The 24,655-nt window shown below is 41.5% G+C and overlaps 1 protein-coding gene across 6 annotated transcripts in view; it reads left to right on the top strand.

Moving 5' to 3' along the window:
- Window positions 1-24,655, top strand: part of GRK4 (G protein-coupled receptor kinase 4) — a 90,321-nt gene that overhangs the window by 5,688 nt on the left and 59,978 nt on the right. The window contains exons 1-3 of one of the 6 annotated variants that reach the window (XM_087864331.1): window positions 1,949-2,369; window positions 9,917-10,184; window positions 17,089-17,181. The exons of 1 other annotated variant lie outside the window; for it this stretch is intronic. In XM_087864331.1, coding sequence (XP_087720457.1) covers window positions 17,130-17,181 — 52 coding nt within the window. In that variant the 5' untranslated portion in view covers window positions 1,949-2,369; window positions 9,917-10,184; window positions 17,089-17,129. Of the gene's footprint in view, window positions 1-1,948; window positions 2,370-9,916; window positions 10,185-17,088; window positions 17,182-24,655 lie in introns of those variants that run through there. 4 more of the 6 variants (XM_087864330.1, XM_087864329.1, XM_087864332.1 and 1 more) reach the window with 4 other exon arrangements.

The following is a 24,655-nucleotide window of genomic DNA, read 5'->3' as shown; positions in this document are numbered from 1 at the left end:
CACAGATGAGGGAAAGAGAAGTGACTTGCTCAAGGTCACATCATTAGTAAATGGGAGCATCAGGGGTCAGCCCAGGTCTATCTGGCTCCAAACGCATGCTCTAACCAATCATGTAATGCTGTCTGTTGAAAGACTTCCTCACTCTGGGCTTTTAATGGAAATGGGTTGATGTTTTGTCTTTAGCTTATGGCCTGAAATTAGCTTTCTAGATGTGGCAATGTCGCTCTTTGGCTGACTGGACAGCGTGAAAGCACAGTTGACAGAAGTTGGGATGTGGCCGGGAAGGTGGGGCCACTGGATTCTCATCCGACAAGGAGACATTCAGAGACATTGTGTTTAAGCCACGAGAACTACAGAGCCAACAGCGTTGTTCAGAGTTACATTAGGAGTCCATACCAGAGCTGAAAGTGATGGTAAAGCATTTGGTGATGTGGCAGGGCCTTCTGATGTCACTCTGGCTCTAGAAGGAAGGGACTTAGAGCCTCTCTGCTCCCTGTTTATTGTATTTGCCTTCCATGCTCATACTCGTTCCTTCAAGTGCTTCATTGGGTTAAACACAGCATGTTCCCAAAAGGACAGCCTCCTCATGTCCCTTCGTCAAGCTAGGAACAGAATTCTTGACTGGTTCTGTTCTACTAATTAAAAAAAAAAATTCCAAAGAATCCATAATTTTAAAAATCAGAGAATAGGGGCGCCTGGGTGGCTTAGTCGTTAAGCGTCTGCCTTCAGCTCAGGGCGTGATCCCGGCGTTCTGGGAGCCTGCTTCTTCCTCTCCCACTCCCCCTGCTTGTGTTACCTCTCTCGCTGGCTGTCTCTACCTGTGTCAAATAAATAAATAAAATCTTTAAAAAAAATTTAAAAAATTAAAAAAAAGAATCAGAGAATAAAAGGACTTCTGACAGAAAGCCCTAGCCTTCCTCATCTTCCTCATCTAGACTGTTTATTTCTCTCCCACCCATTTACATGTTGAAACCTAATCCCCAATGTGATGGTATTTGGAAGTGCTTAGGTCATGAAGGTAGAGCCCTCATAGAAGGGATTAGTACCCTTATAAAACAGACCCCAAAGAGCTCCCTGGCCCCTTGCACCATATGAGGACACAGTGAGAAGACAGCCATCTGTGAACCAGGAAGTAGGTTTTCACCAGATGCTGAATCTGTGCACCTTGGTCGTGGACTTTCAGTCTCGAGAACTGTGAGAAACAAGTGTTATTTATGACCCCCCCCCTCAGGTGCAACCGCATTGATTCTTTTCATGATTTCTATTTTAGTTATTCTGGTGGTTACTGTTGCATTTCTAAAGAGTAGTGCTTGTCAATTTAGATTCTGTTAGCTTTATGCTGTTGGATGAGGACATAGCTTCCCTTAAACCAGCTCTTCCATCTTCTTTCTCCCTCATTCGTGTAGTTACATCACTGTTTTAAATTCCTGTGTTGGTTATCTTTATAACTTAAAAAATTATTGAAATTCTCAGACCCTTAAGGCTTTTGCTTCCAAAGGGCATGGAGTGTTATCTTAGTGTTTGTATTAGTCCGCTTGGGCTGCCGTAACAGAATAACATGGACTGGGCAGTTTAAACAACAGAAATGAGGGGTTTTTTTGTGTTTTTTTGTTTTGTTTTGTTTTGTTTTGTTTTTACAGTTCTGAAGGCTAGGAGTCCAAGGTCAGGGTACCAGCATGGTTGATTCTGGTGAGGACTCTCTTCCTGGCATGTGTAAGCTTGCCTTCTCCCTGCGTCCTCCCATAGCCTCTCCTCTGTGTTTATGCTGAGAAACAGATTTTTCTGGTGACTCCTCCTCTTATGAATACACCTGTCAGCTTAGAGCCCTAGCTGGCTGACCTCATTTAACCTTAGTTACCTCCCTGAAGCCCCTATCTCCAACTATAGTTACATTGGGGGTTAGGGCTTCAGCATGTGAATTTGGGGGTGAGGGTGGGGTGGTAAGATACAAACCAGTCTATAACACTGTTTTAATTTGCATTTTCCTAATTACCAGGGAGATTGAACATCTTTTCATGATGAGGGTGATTCAGCTTTCATCTTTGTGAATTGCTTGTCATATCTTCTGCACAATGAGGGCAGAGTATCTCATTGATTTATAGCAGTTTTTTATGTAATCTGGATGCAAATATACATTGCACAAATCTCCCATTCCCCCACTTGCTGTATTAGTTTTCCTATTGCTGCTGTAACAAGTTACCACAAACTATATGGCTTAAAATAACACAGATTTGTTGCGTTACAGTTCTGGAGGTCAGAAGTCTGAAATGGGTCTTGCTAAGCTAAAATCAAGATGTCAGAAGGGCTGCATTCCTTCCTGGAGCTTCTAGGGAGAATGTGACCGGACAGGGAACCGGTTCAGAACTCAGGTTTGTCTGCGCTCAAAAATCAATACCCTAGAGACAAGTGACAGTGAGAAAGGAAAGTTGCTTTATTCAGGAAGCTGGCAACCTGAAAGGCAGGTGGACAGACGTCTCAAAGACCGTCTTCCCTGTCCAGGCCAAGCTGGAGGGTTTTAGAGGGAAGGCGTGGGAGAAGGAATGGGCTACATGCAAGAGCAGCAGGTGCTCAGGCGGTGAGTCCAGTGTCGGCGGGGCCCTGAATAGACTCGCTGGCATCAGTGGCAGCTGATTTTGAATGTGGCCAGGCCTCGTCTCCTGGGAAAGTTTGGTCCTTCACTCCTGAAGGCCAGTGGTCTGCAAATCTGAAGAGGTTGGTTCTTTTACAGACCAAGGGAGTTAGGTCAGCAAGCCAAGAGTGAGTAAGCTTGAGGCGAGTTTGCCCTTCAGACCGGTTGGAGTGCTATTACAAAGTCATTTTGGAGGTTCTATGGGGGAATCCATTTTACTGCCCTTTCCAGCTTCTGGAGGCCACCTGCATTCCTTGGCAATATCAAGTGTTAGTGCAGACGTGGGGTATCAGCAGCTGGAACTCTCACAATGCTCGTTGGAGTGCAAAACTGGAGAACCTGACAGTTTCTGATAAACATACACCTACCCTATGATCCAGTGATTCTCCTTCCGAATATACCCAGTTCAATGTGCACATAAAGTCTCATTCGAGAATGTTTACAGCAGCTTTATTCATAATAGTCTTAGACTGGAAACAACCCAAATGTTCCCCGATGAGAGGATGGATAAAGAAATACTGATGCGTGTAATGCTGTATAGCAGTAAAAAGAAAGAGCTCCTGATACATGCAAGAGCATTATGTTAAGGAAAAAATAAGAGAGAGCAATCCTCAGTGATATGAAGTGAAATTAATCCATGATAATACAAATTGGAATGGTAATTGCCTTAAGGAAGGAAGGGATTGACACCAGAGGCAGGAAGGAACTTTCTGGGGTAATGAAAATGTGTATTGGGGCACCTGGGTGGCTCAGTCGGTTAAGTGTCGGCCTTCAGCTTAGGTCGTGATTTCAGGGTCCTGGGATCGAGCCCCACTTGGGCTTTCTGCTCAGCAGGGAGTCTGCTTCTCCCTCCCACTCTCCCTTTGTGCTCTCTCCCTCTCAAATAATAAAATCTTTTAAAAGAAATTTAAAAAAATGTGTATTGATCCAGCTGGTAATTATGTGGGTGTATGTACATTTGCAACATTTCATTGAGTGATAATATTAAGATTGGTGCATATTATTGTGAAAATTGTGTCTGTTAAAAGTATTTTTTTAAGGAAAAAATTTTATAAGATAGAGCCTGTCTGTTCCTTAAAGGTTTGGTAAACCTTGCCCACGAAATTGCCTGAGCTTGGAGTCTCCCCCTGTCCCCACCCTGACCCTCCTGACTTGGAAGCAGGGATAGGGATCGTTCTTTTTATTATCAGTTTAGTTTCTTTAATACTTAGTGTGATATTCAGGACTGTTTCTTCTTGAGTTAGGTTTGGTAATTTATGTTTTCTGAGAAAATTATTTTCATCTAAGCTTTCAAATTTATTTGGTATAAATATTACTTGTAACACTTCCTATTTTTACAATTGAAACTGTGATCTTTTAAATTTAGAATATTATTTGTGTGGGTCTTTTATTTTTGTTAGGCTTGCAAAAGATTTTTGTTAATCTTTTCAATGAACCAGCCTTTGGTTTCATGTGCTCTTCTCTATTATGGTTGGCTTCTGTTTTATTAATTTCTGTTTATATTGTGTTCTTTATTTTAATTTGCCTCTAGCTATTCAAGTTTAATGCTAACCCATTACTTTTTAAACTTTCTTGTTTTAAAATAAATTAAGACTCTAACTTAAGTATTGTGTTAACAGCAGCTACAAGTTTCTTCATGTGGCTTTTTCATCTCAGTTATGTTTTGTGATTCTCATTGTGATTTCTTTATTAAGCCTTGATTTTTTTAGTGTGATTTTTAAGAAATTCTAAACTTACGGCACCTTTTTAAACGATCTTTTTTATTGTTGGTGATTTAATTATGTATGATCAGAGGACATGGTCTTCATGATATCAATATTTTGGTATTTGTTGAAATATACTTTGTAAGCTGGTACATGGTCAATTTTTATAAATGTTTAACTGTTCTTTGGAAGAATATGTGTTTTTTATTTGCTGGGGAGGATCCTGTACCTTCATCTATTAGCCCAGGCTTGCTACTGTTACTGTATAAATAGCCTCTATTTTTATTGCTTTTTGTCTGCTTGATTAATCAGTTTATGATAAAGTCTTGGTGAAATTTCTCACTAAGTCCATGGATTTTTCACATTTGTTTCCCCTGATTTGATTGATTTTTATTTCCAAGACACTGTTAAGTATTTATTAGTTAATGACTTCAGTATCTTCTTGATGGGTTGTTATTTTTTAGTATTATGTAAGGTGCATCTCTGACCCCACCAGTGCATTTGCATTTGCCTTAAGTTGTGTTTCCATCGGACATGTCTATTATTATACCTGCCTTTCCCGCCCCCCCTAATTTGTGCTGTTTTCCCCACCCCAGCCTTTTGGTGTGTTTTTTGAATGCTTCAGGTGTCTCTTGTAAACAACATATAGCTGGATTTTGATGGTTTATCCAGTCTAATAATCTCATTCCTTTAGTATTTAAGGTTTAGTCCCTGTTTACATTTTATGTGAATTTTTTGGTATGTATTTTGCTACCATTTTTTCTACATTTATTTTTTTCTCCTTCTTTCTCTTCTTGACAGTCTTATATAATCATGGTAGCTAACATCTGAGTACTTGAAATATATAAAGCAGGACCCCGGGATCATGACCTGAGCCTAAGGCAGACGCTCAACCGACTGAGCCACCCAGGCGTCCCGACCAAGTTTTCTAGAAAGAGTTATGAAGTATTTCTTTTTACTTGTATTTCTTCATACTCGTTAGACATTTGGAGTGACTTGTATAATAGTAACCAACAGAGGGTTAACCCATTCTCACATAATGATGTCTAGCTTCTGTTCCCGTCATTGTGTTACCACTGGTTTCAGCTGTTCATACACCAGCCAGCTTATTAGCAACCAGTTTGGTTTGGCTTTTTCATAAAGTATTTTCTATTTTGTGTACATAGATTATGATGGCTCTAATCTTTTTTTCTTTCTTGCTCAGTGAACCAAAAATTGGATTTAGTGACTTTATGCTAATTTGTAGGACAACCGTCTGTGGAACCAATACTCTAAAATATTTTCGTGTCACATTTTATGTAATGATTAAAATTAGGTAATAGCTTCGAAGGAAAATGGTGGCAGTGAACACAATTTTGGCTTTATTCCTTTTTTTTAAGATTTATTTATTTTAGAGAGTACATGAGTGGGGGGAAGGGCAGAGGGAGAGAGAGGGGGAAAGCAGACTCTCTGCCGAGCAGGGAGCCCGACGCTACAAGGGGCTTGAAGAGGGGGTCAGTCTCAGGACCCTGAGATCATGAGCTGAGCCAAAGCCAAGAGTCGGACGCTTAACTGATTGAGCCACCCAGGTGCCCCAGTTTGGGCTTTATTCTGAGACACAGAAAAACACTGGAATCAGATCTTTCTTAAGTTACTGTTCTGTAGAAACATGAGGTGTTTTGTATATATGCATGCAAAGTCATTACCATTTATGTCATGGCTATAAAGACTAATTCGATAATAGTATTCACTATCTGATAAGTATATAATTAATTGCTATACAAAATATAAGTTAGTAGTCTCATTACAGTTTATGCTTTGATATATTTGACCTCAAAACAGAATGATTTGTATGGTTCTTCAAACTTGTTTCAGCACATGTTGCCCAGCTTGGCTTGCTTCATTTGCCATAGGATGGTCGGCACCTCACTGAGCCCTTTATATGGCTCTCTGATGTCATTTGTATAGTACTGTGGCCTATAGTAGGTGCTCTGTGAATGTTTGTTGAGTTAATGAATGAGTAAAGAGGGAGATGGGCCCGCAGGTTATGTCTGGATCAGAAGCAGAAGTAGCCCAAAATGCAGGAAAGGATACTTGGAAGAAAGAGCAGGAAGAAGAAAGGTCGGAAATGGTACTGGATTAGTTTGCTAGGGCCGTGGTATCAAAGTACCACAAACTAAATGCTTAAACAACGAACACATAGCTCTGCCAGTTCTGGAGACCAGAAGTCCGAGATCAGGATGTCGGCAGGGCTGATTCCTTCTAATGCTGTGAGGCAGGACCTGTTCCAGGCCTGTCTCCCAGCTTCTGGGGGTTCACTGGCATCTTTGGTGTGCCTTGGCTTGTAGGTGCACCGTCCTGATCTCTGCCTCTGTCTTCACATGACACTGTCCCTGTGTGCCTGTGTTCAGATGTCCCCCCCCCACCTTTTTTAAAGAGAAGATTTTATCTATTTATTTGAAAGAGAGAGCGAGCAGGGGGGAAGAGCGGAGGGAGCGGGATAAGCAGACTGTGCACTGGGCGTGGGGCCTGAGACGGGGCTTGATCCCATGACCCTGAGATCATGACCTGAGCTGAAATCTAGTCAGACACTTAACTGACTGAGCCGCCCAGGTGCTCCCAGATGTCCCCCTTTTAAAGGACACTAGTCATGTTGGATTAGGACCTACCAGAATGATCCCATTTTAACTTGATTATCTCCGTAAAGACCCTGTCTCCAGATAAGATCACATTCTGAAGTGCAGGGGGTTAGCTGAGGGTTAGGACTCCAAAATATCTTTTTTGAGGAGATACAAATTCAGCCCATAACAGGTACCTTTAAAATAGATGAAGGCAGCCTATAGAGGGGGACCCTCAAACCTTCGAGCCTTCAAATGCTATGGCCCCACATCACTGTCTACTTTTTGGGACGCAATATACTGCCCTAGTGGACTGTGCCTCTTGTTTTTACCCCACTCAGGTTTTAGGATCTATGGACGGTCTTCTGTATAAATAGCCTGGGCCGTGCCAACCATGGTTGGTATAGGCTATGGTCGCATGACTAAATATGGGTGCTCTTCCTTTTCTTGCCTGGTTTCTTCCCCACTGGTCTTCCTGTCTTGACATGGTATGGTGAGTGTCACCCACCTCATCTTGAGGCTGACTGTACCTGGATGAGACAGCTCAGAAAATTGGAGCTAGACTTTGCTTTGATGTGTCAATGGAGACTTTCGGAATCAAGGACAGCTGACTGAGGGGCAGTGTGGATGCTCTGGTTCACTAGCATGTGTGCCCCAAGCCTGCTGCTATGAAGTGAATGTTTGTGTCCTCTCCCAATTTCATTATTGAAGCTCTAATCACCAATGTGGTGGTATTTGGAGGTAGGGCCTTTGTAAGGTAATTATGGTTACATTAGGTCATAAGGGTGGGGCCTTATGATATAATTAATGTCCTTATAAAAAGAAGGAGAGGCATGAGATCTCTCTGCTCAAGTGCATGTAACGGAAAGGCCCATGACGACATAATGAGAAGATAGCCATCTACAAACCCGGAAGGGCCCTCACCAGTCACTGAATCTGCCAGCACCTTGATCTAGGAATGTCCAGCCTCCAGAACTCTGACAAATAAGCGTTTGTTGTTAGGTCACCCGGACTATGGTGTTTTGTTATAGCAGTCCAAGGTGAAAGAGACACTGGTGGAAAGGACCCCATTCTTCTCTCTCCCCTTCACCTTGTGACCTTCTTCAGACCAAGCCAGGGAGCTTTGTTAGGGGGTCTTTTGTAGTGATAACTTTCCGAGATGGTTCATGGTATGTGTGTGTGCACTGCTGTTTTTAGTGAAATGTGGGTGAGGCCCTGTGTTTGGAGGTACACGGTGTGTGTGCACTTTTGTGTGTGTGTCATTTACTCTTCAAACAAGTAAGTTTTGAGTGAGTTATGTGCTGGGTTCTGAGCTCTCACCTCCACCACTTCACTGAAACCAGCCTTATCAAGATCACCAGGGTCCGTTCTTGGTCCTAACCCTACTACACCTGTGGGCTGCACATGACATAGCTCATCACGGGGGTCATCTCAGTCAATACGTCCTTCTAGACCAGCACCCTCCATGGTTTTCTGCTGTTTCAGTGCTTGTCCTTCTCAGACTGCTTGGCCGGTTGCCTCTCATTTGCTAGACCTCTTCATATTGAAATGCTCCCAAGGCTCAGTCCATGGAGTCTCACTCCCTTGTGATCTTATCCAGTAACATGGTTTGAAGCAAGCTGCTCTCTCTCACATTGAGATCTGCAGCCTGGACCTTTCCATTGAACTGCAGCCCATTCTCCACTTGCCCACTTGACATTGCTACTTGAAAACCTCATCTGCATGCACACACACACACACACACACACACACACACACACACACACAAAGAGTCAAAACCAACTCTTAACATTCACCCTGCCCCAATTTTTTGCTTCTGCATCTCAGTTAATACTCAGGCCAAAAATATTACAGTTGACTTTTAATTCCGTATATCCCACATCCAGTCCTTGGGCAAATTTTTTAGATCTCCCTTCAAAATGTAAAGAATCTGATCTCTCACTGCCTTCAGCATGGCTCAAGCCATCAACCCCTCTTGCCTGGAAGACCATAGTTGGTTGATATGTGGTCTCAGCTTCTACCTTTCTGACCCTGCAGTCTGTTCTCAACACACCAGCCGGTGTGATCCTATTAAAATTTAAGTTGAAGTGTCAGCCCTCTCCTCCAAACCCTTGCCATGGCCTCCCAGACCAAGCAGAGTAAAAGAAGGAATGTTGGCATTATCAGAACAGGAATTTTTAAAAACTGTGATTAGTATCCTAAGGGCTTTAATGGAAAAAGTTAGACAACATGCAAAAAACAGATGGATAATGTAAGCAGAGAGATGGTAATTCTAAGGAAGAATCAAAAGAAATGCTAGAGGTAAGAAAAACCAAAACAATAACAAATGAATCCCTTTGATGGCCTCATTAACTGACTGGACAGGGCTGAGGAAAGAATCTCTGAGCTTGAGGATATGACTGAGAATTTCTACAACTGAAAAGGAAGGAGAAAAAAGACTGAAAAAAATCACAACAGAATATCCAAAAACTGTGGCACAACCATAAAAGGCATAACATACGTGTAATGGGAATGCCAGGAGGAGCTGAAAGAGAGAAAGGAACAGATGAAATTTTTGAAGTAATAATGATTGAGACTTCCCCCAGTTAATGTCTGACATCAAGCCACAGATGAGGCTCAGAAAACATGGAACAGGATAAATGTCAAAAGAATGACACCCGGGAGGAACACCTGGGTGGCTCAGTCGGTTAAGCATCTGCCTTCAGCTCAGGTCATGATCCTGGGGTCCTGATATCAAGCCCTGTGTTGGGCTCCCCGCTTGGTGGGGAGCCTGCTTCTCTCTCTTCCCCTGCCCCCCCACTCTCTCGCTCTCTCTCTCTCTCTCTTTCGCAAATTAATAAAATTTTAAAAAAAGGAATTATACTTAGGAATATCATTTTCAAACTTCAGGAAATCAAAGATAAAGAAAAAATCTTGAAAGAAGCCACAGATAAAAACGCTTTACCTATGTGGACCAAAGGTAAGAATTATATCTGGTTTCTTCCCAGAACCCATGCAAGGAAGAAGACAGGGGAGTGAAACATTTAGAATATTGGAAGAAAAACCCACCAGCCTAGAATTCTGTACCCTGTGAAATTATCATCCAAAAGTGAGAAGAAATGAAGACTTTCTTAGACAAACAAAAACTGAGGGCATTTGTTGCCAGTAGATCTGCCTTGCAAGAAATGTTAGAAGTCGTTCAGAGAGAAAGAAAATTACATATTCAGAAACTTGGCTCTACATAAAGGAAAAGCATTGGAAAATGAATACGTGAAGGTAAAATGAACACTTGTTTTTTTTATTCTTAATCTAATAGCTGTCAGATAACACAGCACATATATACATACACACACGTATAAAAAGGGTGTGCTTACGTATAAGTGAGAGGAATCACAGCAACGATACAAGGGCTAGGAGGGGAATTAGGAATAGTTTGTTATTTATGAGGTACTTGTACTACCTGTGAAATGGTATAATTTTCTTTGAAAGGGGACTTGGATTAGTTGTAAATGTATATTGCTAACTTTGGGGCGCCTCTAAAAACAATTTAAAAAGAAGTATAATTGATACGCTAAGAAAAATGTGAAAATAGAATCCTATAAAATGATCAAAACCACAAATGGCAAAAAAAAAAAAAAGCATGGAAGACAACAGTAAGAACAAGACAAGAGCAACAAATAGTAGTAAAAATATGGTAAATATTAATCCAACTACAGATACCTTGTTTTATCATGCTTTACAGATGCTGCACTTTTTACAAATTGAAAGTTTGTGGCAACCCTGTGTCAAGTCTTTTGGTGCCATTTTTTCCAACAGCATTTTTTCTCCTTATGTCTCTGTCACATTTTGGTAATTCTTATAATATTTCAAACTTTTAAGTTATTATATTGTTATAGTGATGTGTGATCAGTGGGTATGACTTACTGAAAGCTCAGATGATGGTTAGCATTTTTAGCAATAAAGTATTTTAAAATTAAGTTATATACATTGTTATTTAGGCATAATGCTATTGTATAGTAAACAGAGTACAGCATAGTGTAAACATAACTTTTATGTGTACTGGGAAGCCAAAAATTTCATTTGTGTTGCTTTATTGTGACATTTGCTTTATTGTGGTGATCTGGCACTAAACCCACAATGTCTCTGAGGTATGCCTGTATTGTATATCAGTAATCACTTTAAACATCAGTGGTTGTAAATGCACCAATCAAGAGAGAGAGATTATCAGAGTGGATAGAAAAATAAGACCCAACTACATGTTGTCTATAAGAAGCCCACTTTAAATATAAAAATACACATAGATTAAAACTAAAGGGATGGAGAAAGGTATTCCATGCTGCCAGTAATCAAGGGAAGTAGGCGTACCTTTGTTAATTTCACACAGTTTAAACTTCAGAGCAAAGATAAAGGGTAAAGAGAGGCATTACATAATGACAAAAGGGATAATTCTCCAAGAAGATGTAGCAATCCTTAATGTGTATGTGCCTAACAACATATAGGCAGAATATGTGAGTCAAAAACTGATAGAACTGCAAGGAAAAATTGAGGAATACACTACACATTCTTCTCAAGATCACATTGGAACATTCTCTAAGAGAGTCTACATTCTGGGCCATAGAACACACTGGGACAAATTTAAAAGAATAGAAGTCATATAAAATCTGCTCTCAGACCACAGTGGAATTAAACTAGAAATCATAACAGAAAGATAGCTGGAAAATCCCCCAAATACTTGGAGATTAAACAACACACTTAAAAAAAAAAAAAGAATTTTATTATTTATTTATTTATTTGAGAGAGAGAGAGAGAGCACACCAGTGGTGGTGGTGGGGGGAGAGGCAGAGGGAGAAGCAGACTCCCCTCTGAGCAGGGAGCCTGACACGGGGCTTGATCCCAGGATCCTGGGATCATGACCTGAGCCAAAGGCAGACACTTAACCAACTGAGCCACCCAGATGCCCCAATAATAAAAATTAGAGTAGAAATCTGTGAAGCTGAAGGCAGGAAATCAACAAAATGAAAATTTGATTCTTTGAAAAGGTTAATAACATCTGTAAGCCCTAGCTAGACTAAGAAAAAAAGAAGACACAAATTAATAATATCAGAAATGAAAGAGGGGACATCACTACAGGTCCCATTGATGGAGCTTGACTAGGAGTAAGGCATCTTAGAAGATAATTGCCAGAGAAAGGTAAAATTACGCTCATACAGATCACATTAAAATGAACATGTGTTTTGGGGCGCCTGGGTAGCGCAGTCGTTAAAGCGTCTGCCTTCGGCTCAGGGCGTGATCCTGGCGTACCGGGATCGAGTCCCACATCAGGCTCCTCCGCTATGAGCCTGCTTCTTCCTCTCCCACTCCCCCTGCTGTGTTCCCTCTCTCGCTGGCTGTCTCTCTCTGTCAAATAAATAAATAAAATCTTAAAAAAAAAAATGAACATGTGTTTTGTTTTATTCACATAGAGAACCAGGCAAATGTTCTAAACAATTCAAATGAAGTCAAAAGGCTCACTCCTTTACTCATATGAGTAAAGGAATTGAATTGCAAATCCGGGAAAAGAAGTCCATGGAAACTACCAGACAAAACAGCTTGCATGTGTGCCTGTCAATTTACAGAAAGCTACGCAATAGGTCAAAGACAAGGAAGGCTAGAATCTGATAACCTGGAAGGTTGTGCTGGACGGATACAATGCAGTGTTTCCTGAAACACTTTTTTTCTTCTGAAAACTTTAAGATAAATCAAGTACACTAAAATTTCATTAATTTGAGCTCATGAATTGGTGAGCCAATAACTCAGGAGAAGTCTGAATTAGGGAACTTCCCTATGAAAATGACATAGGAGATGCTAGCTCCATTTCTGTTTACAGCTTTGCTCTGATTTAGCCACTGGATAGATATCCTGTGATCAGCGTTTCTCATGCACACAGGGAAAACCTAGCCTGGCAGGGTTTGCTGCTTCCCGACCAGTCTGTGGATCTGTGAAGTGACCTATCATCGCCCTGTACTCTGGCTCGGGACCAGGGGCCTTGTTCACCAAATAGTTATTGAGTGTCTATTTTATGCCAGCCACTCATCCAGCTATCAGGGTTACAGCTGTGAATAACACAGATAAACCCCTCTCTTCAAGGAGTTTCTAATCTCATGAGGAGACAGGTCCTCAACAGGATACATGAAACAGATTGTATGGTGGACAGTGATAAGAGCCAAGAAGAGAGAATAAAGCAGAGAAGCGGAGTGCTAAGGATTAAGCATGAGGGTAGGACATGAAAGGTCATGTCGGGGGCCAGGAGCAAAGACCTGAGGAAATGAGGGATCTACCTTTGCTGGGGAAGAGTGTTTTGGGCCATGAAACATGAGGCTGGGGATGGAGGGAGAGAGGAGCAGAGGAGAGCCTGCCTGGGACAGTGAACAATCTGTCAAAATGGACTGAGCTGTGTGGGAAAAAATCAAATTGTAGAGTGATGTATGCAGTAACACACTTTTTAAAAAAATTTTATTTATTTATTTGAAAGAGAGCACGAGCGGGGTGAAGGGCAGAAGGAGAAGCAGACTCCCCTCTGAGCAGGGAGCCTGACCGTGGGGCTCATGATCCCAGGACTCCGGGATCATGACCTGAGGCGAAGGCAGACACTTAAGCAACTGAGCCACCCAGGCTCCCCAGTAGCACACCATTCTTGTTAACAACCTCTAGAGTAAGGGTTCTTAATCTAAATGAAATAAAATATATATGATTGTAAAAGAAGTCAGCTATATTGAAATAATTGTAAAATTTTTTAAACACATTTGTGTTATAAAAGTGCTTTGTTATCGGAGCATTAAGTAACAAGGCGATAAATACATAGGCAAGTTAAAGTCTCATCCTTTAAAGATCCATCAGTGTGAAGGCTGTCATGGCTAGTTTGAATGGGGCTTCTAAACTATGGGGTGGTCTTTGACTCACCTGCTTCCATGTGTCCATCAACACAGTTGTGGGGAGTCACAGAGAGTAAAATAGCTAGGCCAACCATGTAAGAACATAAGACCTAGCCATTTGGAGTCTGAACGATTAACTACCAGGCACAGGGCTGCCTAGGGGTTGCTTGCTCCATCACTTGTAGACACTCTGGCAGCTGGTCTGGCACCTCTATGATAATTTCAAAGTAGTGTGAGCGTAAATATTTTGAGTTATCTCTAGCAACTGTCATGTGATAGGGAAATCTGAATGCTCTTGGTGATAAACTCACAGATACTACTAATGTTATAATACTCTTGCCTACATTTATGGCTGAAAGAAATGATAAATTTTGGTTAGAAGTTAATGAAGCTAAAGGTGTTTTTTTCTGTCCAAATTCTGGGACACCCTGATATCTGCCTGTGGATGCCAGGTTAAGAATCTTGCTCTAAAGCAATATATTTTTCAAGGCTACACACACACACACACACACACACACACACACACACACACACACACTTAAAAACACACTAAATTGAGGATTGTTTCTTGTGGGCCTAGGACTAGGGATGGTGTATAATGTGTGTTATAGAAATATAGAATATGTTATAAAAATAATTATGGTAGTCATAGTAGAAAACCAACCCCCAAACCCCTTAATATCCAGCAGAATTTGTAGACCAGAGTCCAGTTCTTTCTCACATTATGCATTTACCTTGGTGGTCCTGTTTATTGATTGAAAATCAGGTGTTATGACAAAGGTAGTATCCCCGTTTGACCAGTGTGATTATGTGGGCTCAAATCCCAGCTTAATTTCTAAATGTGTTTATGGCAAATAATTTATTTTAAATGTTTGTGTACTTTTTAAAAAGGCTTTGGTTACACCATTTTGCTTCTTAATAGCAGTAATGGTTAAACAGGATTCCTGGAGCAGACCCACATATCTCACTAGTTGTGAGATGTTGGACAAGTGATTTAACCTCTTTGCTTTGGTCCTTTATCTGAGAAAAGGGAATAGTGGTAGTATTTTCATCATAGGGTGAAGGATGATTCAATGAGTCAATGTATATGAAGCTCCTAGAAAGGTGTCTGGCACATAATAAAGACTCAGTAAATTTCTTATTCCTCCTCCTCCTCCTAGACCTTGGCAATTTCATCCTGCCTGACTCATGCGCTATAGTCAGCATCTGCAATTTTTCAGGTCTCCTCAAAGTTAGCAAACATTCCTTTAGGGTCTGCTGTGTGCAGAGTACCTGGAGCCCCCTTACATCCCATCAATCATATTTTGAACGCTAGAGATGCACTGGGCATAAGACCATGAATCTAGAGCCTGCCCTTGCTGAGATTTAATGAAAGTGTTTTCAAGATGCAAAGGGCATGAAAAGGAAAGAGTGCCTACATCTCCCTAGGAAAGGCAGGGTAGGCTTGAGCTGAGTAGAGATTTGCCTGCACTAATAAGGCCAGAGTGACAGTCCAGGCATTTGTTGTTCCTGGAGGAAACCTGCTCTTACTTCTTAGGGGCCTTTGTAGACAGTGTGGCTTGGGCATGGTGTGCCTGTGGAATGATGTTACGTAGGGCTGTGCTTTATTTTCCCTTCAGCCCTAGACTCAGAAGTGAGCTGGTATTTGCACTTTAGGAAAGTAATGTTGGAAGGCAGTGTGGAGGAGGGTCTGGAAGGGGAAGACTGGGTATAGGAAGGTCGGTCAGAAGAAGAGGCCAATGACCTTGGTAACAGCATGGGCAAGGAGAGTAGGAGACAGGAGTACCTTTGCAGGCAGGGCTGGCCACCTGCTGTATGCCTGGTGCCCGGACAATGCCCAACACACAGGACTTGGGCTGCAAATGCTTTCTGAATAAGTGGGTGAGGCATTTCAGAGATGGAGTTAGATAGTGCCCCAGTTTCCAGCTCTATTTGCCTGGTAGATGGTGGGTAGTTAACTGGAGGCATAGTGTGGAAAGAGGGTTGAATTTGAGGGGAAGACAATTGAGTCCGATTTGAACATGTTGACCTCGAGGTGCTCTGGGACCTCCTCTGCATAGTGGATATAAGTTTGGAGTCATGATCCCAGTTGAAATGGAGGGGGTGGGTGGAGGAGCAAAAAGAAGATCATGGAAGAAGCCCTTGCATCTCCGACCATTATCGATTTGCAGACTACTATCACATCCGTACCTCTAGCCAGGCCTTCTTCTCTCCTGAGCTCCTCCAGATAGCTTTCCCTCATAGTGCTTCACTCATTGTGCTTAAGGCAGAGCTCATAACTTCCCAGAACATGGCTTTCCCCCCGGTTTCTCTATTCTTTCCAATAGCCCTGGAGTCTTCTAATCACTGGCCAAAACTGTGATGTTTTCTCTAGGATAAAATTTGGTAAAATTTTAGCTCCTCAGAATGCTTAAAATTGAAGTTTCTAATTTCTCTTGAGTTTTGTTTGAAGGGGCTTATTTAAAAAGGTCTTTCTAAAATATTACCTTTTTAAAATTTTATTTGACTTTATTAAAAATTTTTTTTGAGTATGGTTGACACACAATGTTGCATTAGTTTCAGGTGTACAAATAGTGATTCAATATCTCTATACTTTATGCCATGCTTACTGCAGCGTGGCCGCCATCCACTAAAATGTCATCTAACAGCTTTTCCTCCATTCTTGTCTCACTTCCAGACCTTCCCGAGGATCATTCCCTCACCCCCATCAGGTCTCTGCCTAAGCGTGACCCTCTTGAGAGGCCTTCTCCAATCTCACCTTAGCCCTTATATTACCCTTCATCTTTGCCTTGCTTGATTTTGTTGCATACCATTTTGTACTGTATGATTGGCTAATTTTTTTTATCACTTATCATTACCTGCTTTTTAAAAAAATCTCTCTCCCTCACTAGAATGGGGGGGAGGGATACGATCTTCTTTACCATTGTATTTCCTGTCCTTTGCATGCATTTGCTCCATAGTAGGGATGCAGCCATGTATGATATGTCATGTTAGGTCCAATTCACAAATATGGAAGCTTAGGTTCAGTAGAGTTAGTTATAGAAGGTCAGGGTCATGTGGTTTCTAAATGATAAAGTCAGTGACTGATTGCATCACTTGGGATTTTAATACTTGCTAAGCTACCTTCCAGGTCAGACAAATTATTATAAGCTTGTATTTTCACTCACCTTATGTACCAAACTACTCAAACGGAATACTTTAGTGGAAATAGTTGTTATAGTTGGATATTTCTGATCATTAAAAAAAATACTTTTTTTCCCCAAATTTAGGAGGATATGGCAAAAAAAGTCGTAGTAAAAAATGGAGGGAAATGCTGAAGCTGCCCCCTGTCAGCCAGTGCAGCGAGCTTAGACATTCCATTGGTGAGTAAGCAGTGCCAGCCTGGAGATCATGTCTGGCATTGTACCATTTGTTAGATGTTACTCTTTTAAGAAGTAATATGTGCTCATTGTCCTATATAGAACAGAAGAGTAATATAGTAAAAGTTCCTCTCCCCTTGACCCAATTAATCATCTCTCTAGAAGTGAACACAATGTTTTCTAAGTTCATCCATGCTGTGGCATGAATCAGTGCTTAATTCCTTTTTCTTGGCAAATAATATTTCATCGTACGGATATATCACTTCTTATTTATTCATTCATTAGTAGATTGATGAGTTGTTTAAATTTTTTTGTCTATTATGAATAATGCTGCTAGAAATATTCATGTACAAGTGTTTTCTTTGTGGTAGAGTACACAAAAAATTACCATTTTAACCATTTTAAAAATATTTACTTGAGAGAAAGAGAGAGAGAGCATGCACACGTGGTGGGGAGGGGCAAAGGGAGAGGGAGACAAGCAGACTTGGTGCAGAGCAGGGAGCCAACATGGGGCTTGATTCATGACTCTGAGATCAGGACCTGAGCTGAAACCAAGGGTCAGATGCTTAACCAGCTGTGCCACCCAGGCGCCCCTCATTTTAACCATTTTTAAATATAAAGTTCAGTGGCATTGATTTGGATTTGTACTACATTTTGTGTATCCATTCATGTGCTGAATGGGTTATTTCTACCATTTGGCTATTGTGAATAATGCTGCTAGAACATTGGTGTACAAATGTTTGAGTCCCTGCTTTCAATTTTTTGTGTATATACCCAGAATTGGAATTGCTGGGTAATATGATAATTCTATCTTTAACTTTGTAAGGCACTGCCAGACTGTTTTCCAATGTGGCTACACCATTTTGTGTTCCTGTCAACAATAACAATATATGAGGATTCCAGTTTCTTCATGTCCTCCCTGACCCTTTTTATTTTCCGTTTTGTTTTTATAGAAATCTGAGTGGGTGTGAAGTGGTATCTCATTGTGTGTGTGTGTTTTTTTTTAAAGCTTTACTTATTTAAGTAATCTCTACACCTTGCATGGGGCTTGAACTCACAGCCCCGAGATCAAGAGTCATATGACTCTCTAGACCGAGCCAGCCAGGCACCCCTATCTCATTGTGTTTTGATCTGTGTTTCCCAATAACTAATGATGTTGAACATCTTTTCATGTACTTATTGGCCATTTGTATATCTTCTTTGGAGAAATATCTGTTCAAATCCTTTGCCCATTTTTTTTTTTTTAAGTAGGCTGTGTACCCAGCATGGAGCCCAATGTGGGGCTTGAACTCACAACCCTGAGATCAAGAGTCAGATGCTTGCTTAATGGACTGAGACACCAGGCACCCCCTTTGCCCATTTTTTAATTGGATTGTTTGTCTTTTCATTGTTGAAATATAAGTGTTCTTTATATATTCTAGTTACTAGACTCTTACAGATATTTGATTTCCAAATATTTTCTCCCATTCTGTGTTTTCCTTTACTTTCTTGATGATATTCTTTGAGGAACACAAGTTGTTTTTTTTTTTTTTTGGATGAACTCCAACTGATCTATTTTTTTCTTTTGTTGCTGTGCTTTTGGTGTCATATCTAAGAAACCACTACTTAATCCAAAGTCACAAAGATTTACACCTACACTTTCTGTTAAGAGTTTTATAGTTTTAGCTCTCACGTTTAGGTGTTTGATCGAGTTGGAGTTAATTTTTGTTTATGGCGTGAGGTAGGGATCCAGTTTCATACTTGCATTGGATATCCAGTTGTTGCAGAACCATTCATTGAAATGACTATTTTTCACCATTGAATTGTCTTAGTGCCTTTATAGAAAATCACCTGACTGTAAAGGTGAGGGTTTATTTCTAGACACTTGTGAGGATACACATGCTTGTATTTAGGGCCTACCCAGATAAACCAGGACAGTCTTCCATCTCAAGATCCTTGACTTCATCATATTTGCAAAGGCTCTTTTTTTAAAATAAGGTCATATTTCTAGGGGTTAGGACCTGATACATTGGGAGGGCTATTATTCAGCCTGCTACAGATGGTGACTCTAGGCTTCACTTTTTGAGGAACTGGCAAGCTGTTTTCCAAAGCAGCCGCATATTTTACGTTCCCACTAGCAATATATGAGAGTTCCAGGTTCTCCACATCCTTGCCAACTTATTTTCATTATAGCCATCCTAGTGAGTGTGATTTGCTCTTCACTAATTACTAATGATGTTAAGCATCTTTTTATTGATTATTGGCCATGCTTCTTTGAGCCAATGGATATTTGATCCATAGTATTAATAGTATTTCCTGCATAAAGCACCGAGTGATTAGTGTGGAGGTTGATTCCATTATTTGACATTTGCATTGTAATTAAGATATTATAAACTTTACTTTGGGACTCTTTGTCCTATTGAATATATTCATTGGGCTATAGAAACATTTCCATGTTCATCTGCATATTAATTATCTCAGTATGCTTCTGATTCTTTAAGGGTAGGTTTTAGTGCAGAGAATGAAGTAAATTACATTAATGTCCCATTAGTTAACTTTTTTCCCCGGTTTGTGCTCTTTTTTAAAATTAGTTTATTTTCACTGAGATATGTAATTTACATATAACATTGTGTAAGTTTAAGGTATACAACACCATTAGTTAACTTTTAAATGTCATCATTTATTCACTTCCATGTACATAGCACTGGGTATGGCACTACCAATACAGTGGCTAAGAAACAGATGTGACCTCTGCCCTCTTGGCAGAGATAGTTATAAAATAAAGAATTGCAGAAATAAATGTAATTACAAACTGCAGTTAGCCCTTTGAAGGAAAAGGTACAGACTGTTGGGTAAGTGCAGGACCCCAAAGTGGGATGGAGCATGGCAATTTCCAGGGACATGAAACAGGCCAGTCTTCCTGGAGCAGAGACAAAGAAGGACAGTGGCACTGGATGAGAGGAAGGGAGGAAAGTGGGGCTCCTGGGCCTGGTAAGGGCATTTGTCTTAGTTGAAGTTCGATGCTGTTAGATTTTCAGCAGAGGTATGACATAAGTGGATACACTTTTTTATTTTTTAAGATTTTATTTATTTATTTGTCAGAGAGAGAGAATGAACACAAGCAGGGGGAGCAGCAGGCAGAGGGAGAAGCAGGCTCCCTGATGAACAAGGAACCCGATGCAGGACTGGGATCATGATCAGAGCTGAAGGCAAATGCTTAACTGACTGAGCCACTCAGGTGTCCCTGGATGCACATTTTTGAAGGGCATCTCGGGCTTCAGTGTGAGGACTGTGATTGGGAGTGTTGAGAGGGAGCGGGAAGGCCAAAGGAGACACTGTTGCCATTGTGCAGGCAAGAGTGATGGAAGCTCGGCATCTGCTGGAGGTCATGGACGCGAATGACTATGAGAGATCTTTAAGAAGTGGGATCTGGTTGATTTATGTGTGAAGGTAGGAAAGGTGGGGGTACTAAGGATGACTTCCAGGTCTGATCCATCCACCGAGGTCAGGTTCACGATGTGAGGAGCTATGTTGGATGGAATCTGTACATTCATGTTTAGAGATCAGAAGAGTCTGGGCTGTAGGAGCAATCTGGGAGATATCTGTGTCTCCCTGGTGTTTAGGAGTCCATGACTGGGAGTGGATAAGCTCTCCCTAGAGACAGGAGGCCAGGAAAGAGCCCTCACATCTTGGTGTGGCTCAGGCAAAGCAGACCAAGGAGGAACAGTGAGACAGGTCTGTATGCAGTCTGGGGAGTGGAGGGGTCAAGAGAACTGCGGACTAGGATGGCTTCAGGCAGGTGGGCATGTCACAGAGAGGTTGAGAAGCTGCTGGATTTGTCCCCAAGGTCAGGGTCTTTGTTTCCATCTCTAGAACAGTGCTCAGCCACAGTTTTGTTAAATGAATGAATGAAGAATGAGTAAATTGGTGACCTTAGCTGGATTTGCTTCAGGGCAGATGTACAAGCAGACTTCCTCACGGAATGAAAGAATGTTTCCACTCAGATACCCTCTACTTTGTATGCAGCTCTTTATTTTATTAGTTTACATATGTATTTGATTTAGTGTGGTAGTAAGCATGTTTTGGGTTTTTCTAATTTTTATCCTTTGGTTGTTCTAAATTTGTGGATGCTGGAGAATCCATGAGCTATAAAACTTTGAGTTAGCATCCGTTCTAAAGGAGAATCACTTTGAAAATAAGAGAGAGAGCTTCTGATAAATGGCTCATCCTTCTCTCAGAATTTGATGCATTTAGAATCTCTTGATTACTGGTTCCCTTTCCAACATGGCCCATCAGGAGAGTGCCCTCTCGGGAGTGGACTTGGACTCTGGTGCCCTGAGGGTTCCAGCCCCAGAGGGCTTCTGTGCTGGTTCTCCCTGTCCACTATGGCAGGGCTCCTCCCTCCCTGTGGCCTGAGTTCCCTGTGCGGCGTGGCCTCTCTCTCTTCCCCCGTTTCTGCTCATCGTGGCTGGAACAGTAGATGGTTCACTGTGTAGTCTCTGAGGGGTCAAAAGAAGAAGCCGGATCTTCTGGTTCCTGCAGGACCAGGGCCTCTGGTGGTAAGACAGAAGGAGGCGGTTTGCTGCTTCTGAGACGTATTTTGTGACTCATTTCGGTGGTTTATCATATTTAATTTTAGTAATATGTGAAATCTAGTGCATGGAAGAGTGAAATCATTAATGGAATTGTGAGCCAGATAAGGTAAAAAGAAGTAGATTTAAGGTTTTTGTGATTATTTAAATGCTAGATTTTTAAAGATTGATTTAGAGAAACTTTTTAAAAATTCCCTGATTATATTATTTCCTATGGGTTCTGTGATGTTGCTGTCATTTCTCTAAGATTCTGTTAATGTCATCAGTGTGAAAATTTTAAATTGCAATTAAAGGATTGAGGAGATTGTATGTGTGATGAAATATTTTGAAATAGATAAAGGACTTTACTGAATAAATCATCACCTATGTTCCCACCACCCAAATATAAGTGGAAGATTTTAGAATTAAGGTCTTTTTGAACCATGTATTATTTTTGCTATTGTACTGAGCCAATCTAAAAAACTGGACTGGGTAGGGGCGCCTGGGTGGCACAGCGGTTAAGCGCCTGCCTTCGGCTCAGGGCGTGATCCCAGCGTTGTGGGATTGAGCCCCACATCAGGCTCCTCTGCTGGGAGCCTGCTCTTCCTCTCCCACTCCCCCTGCTTGTGTTCCCTCTCTCGCTGGCTGTCTCTCTCTCTGTCAAATAAATAACTAAAATCTTTAAAAAAAATAAAAAAATAAAAAACTGGACTGGGTAAAATGAGAGGTTTTCCCATGAGGTGCCCGTATCAATGCTGTCCAGTCTGAATGTCTCCATTGTCTCCCCATCACGCTGCAGGACCATCTTGTCCCCAGGATCAAACTCCCGTTGATTGGGCCTGCGCAGCCAGGTGGTGTGCTGAGACCCTTCAGTTCCTTCACTGATCTGGCGCTGTGGGCTCAGGGCAGCGGTCTCATTTTCCAGAGGGGTGTGAAGTGCATGCCAGGTGACCTGGTCTTGCCTCAGATCTCCTCATGCTTTTTGATTTCGCCCTACTTCCTTCTGGAAAAACCCAAGGGGCTCTTACCTTGTGTTTATGTTTTTAAAGATCTTTCAGAAAATGTGGCTTACATCATGTGATCATTTACTCAAGAGATTTTATAATTATGATAGAAATTTACATAGTATCTGAGCTTCAGGATATAGACTTAAAATGTGCAAATAATCTTACGTTCTTCCTGCTTGCACCTAAATTAAGACTTGTAGCTTCCTTAGGGGCCCCTGGGTGGCGCAGTTGTTAAGCGTCTGCCTTTGGCTCAGGGCATGATCCCGGCGTTCTGGGATCGAGCCCCACATCAGGCTCCTCCGCTGGGAGCCTGCTTCTTCCTCTCCCACTCCCCCTGCTTGTGTTCCCTCTCTCGCTGGCTGTCTCTCTCTGTCAAATTAATAAATAAAATCTTAAAAAAAAAAAAAAGACTTGTAGCTTCCTTTACAAGTAAGGACTCAGATCTAGCAGTTAAGAGTTCTGGATGAAATTAAGGGTAATCAAGAAATAATTCTGGAAAGCTTGAATGGAATCCATCTCTAATAAGCAAGTATTTTTTAGTATCTGAGGATGATATAAATATAAAATGCAAAGCAAACTGAAATATACCCACAGAGAGCCCAAATAAACTTAAACTTCAGACATTTGGCTTTGCCAAATAAGCCAGATTAATTTGGAGTGCACTGATTTCTCCCTGGCCAGGCTGTTCCCTCCTGACTCCCTGCTGTGGCATCCTTCCCCAGATCTCCTAGGCTGTGGAGCAATTCTGCAATCCTAGCAATTCTCCCACCCCACATATGTAACTCTGGCCATCTGCTTTGTAGCTCCTCCCTCTGTTCACGGGGCCCAACCGGCCCCTCCTTATGTTTCTCTACTAGGGAATGATCTTAATTTCCCCGGTGCTGCCTTCGCAATACAGATCTTGTTGCCTACAGTACGAGCCAGACTCTGGGACTGTTCTGCTCACAGGTTCTCATCTCCATACAGGGTACTGCCTTCTACTGTTTACCCCATCAGCTTCCTCATTGTCCCCTCAGTAGAGGATGGGTTCCTTGAGAATAGGGCTCCTGTGGTTCCTGTTGTAATGTCCTCACTGTTAAGGGGGAGACTTGACGGGGTTTGAATGAGTTGCCTTCTGAAATTCATTTGTCACCAGAGAATTGGCCTCTTCCTTCCTACTCTGCTGCCTTTGTTCTGGTCCAGCTGCTCTTACTGCTGGCTGGTCCCCTTGCCCCAGCCTGTACTGCCCCACTTCACATCAATGCCCCAGGATCTAGGTGGCCCTCAGGAGTGAGCACTTCCCAAAAGGTCTCTGCTTTCCTTAAGATGCTAGACCTACTGTTGTGAAGGGTCAGTGACATAATACACAGAAAGGACTCAAAATAGTACCTGACACACCGCCACAGGTGAAGAAGCGTCACCACTAGTTATTATGCTCATGTCTGTTCCTTCTAGGGTAGAGAAGCTTCCTCGGTATGACACCGAGGCTTGTGGAAAATGTGATCCCAGGCTTCTTTTTTCCTCCAGTGTTATAAAGCTTCATTTGCCTCTACATTTTGCTTCCCTGGGTCCCCTTTTTCAGCCACTCTGAGCTGCTCGTTGAGTCAGTCACATACCTTCCATGTCTCTTGGCCCATAGACTATTCTCAGAATTAAAATCTGGTACAGTAGTACATATTATAATTATATTCCATTTGATCTGGAAGCGAGTAAGTGTGGTTGGAGCCAATAAAAGGAAACTATTCTTTATTGATCACACTTTGCCAAGGATAGTTTTCCCAATATCTTAGTAGGGTTATTTATTTTCTATATTTCTTTGCTTCTTCTGGATTATACCCACTGTTTGTCCTTTTTGGTTTCTATTTTCTTTTTAAAATTTCTCTCTTATTTTATTGTAACTCCTCAAGTAATTCTTTTTTTTTTTTTTTAGTAATTCTTTTT

This window comes from Ursus americanus, chromosome 8 (assembly GCF_024610735.1).
Source record: "Ursus americanus isolate L20-20 chromosome 8, mUrsAme1.1.p, whole genome shotgun sequence".
Classification (NCBI taxonomy): domain Eukaryota; kingdom Metazoa; phylum Chordata; class Mammalia; order Carnivora; family Ursidae; genus Ursus; species Ursus americanus.
This window is presented reverse-complemented; position numbering and strand designations above follow the sequence as displayed.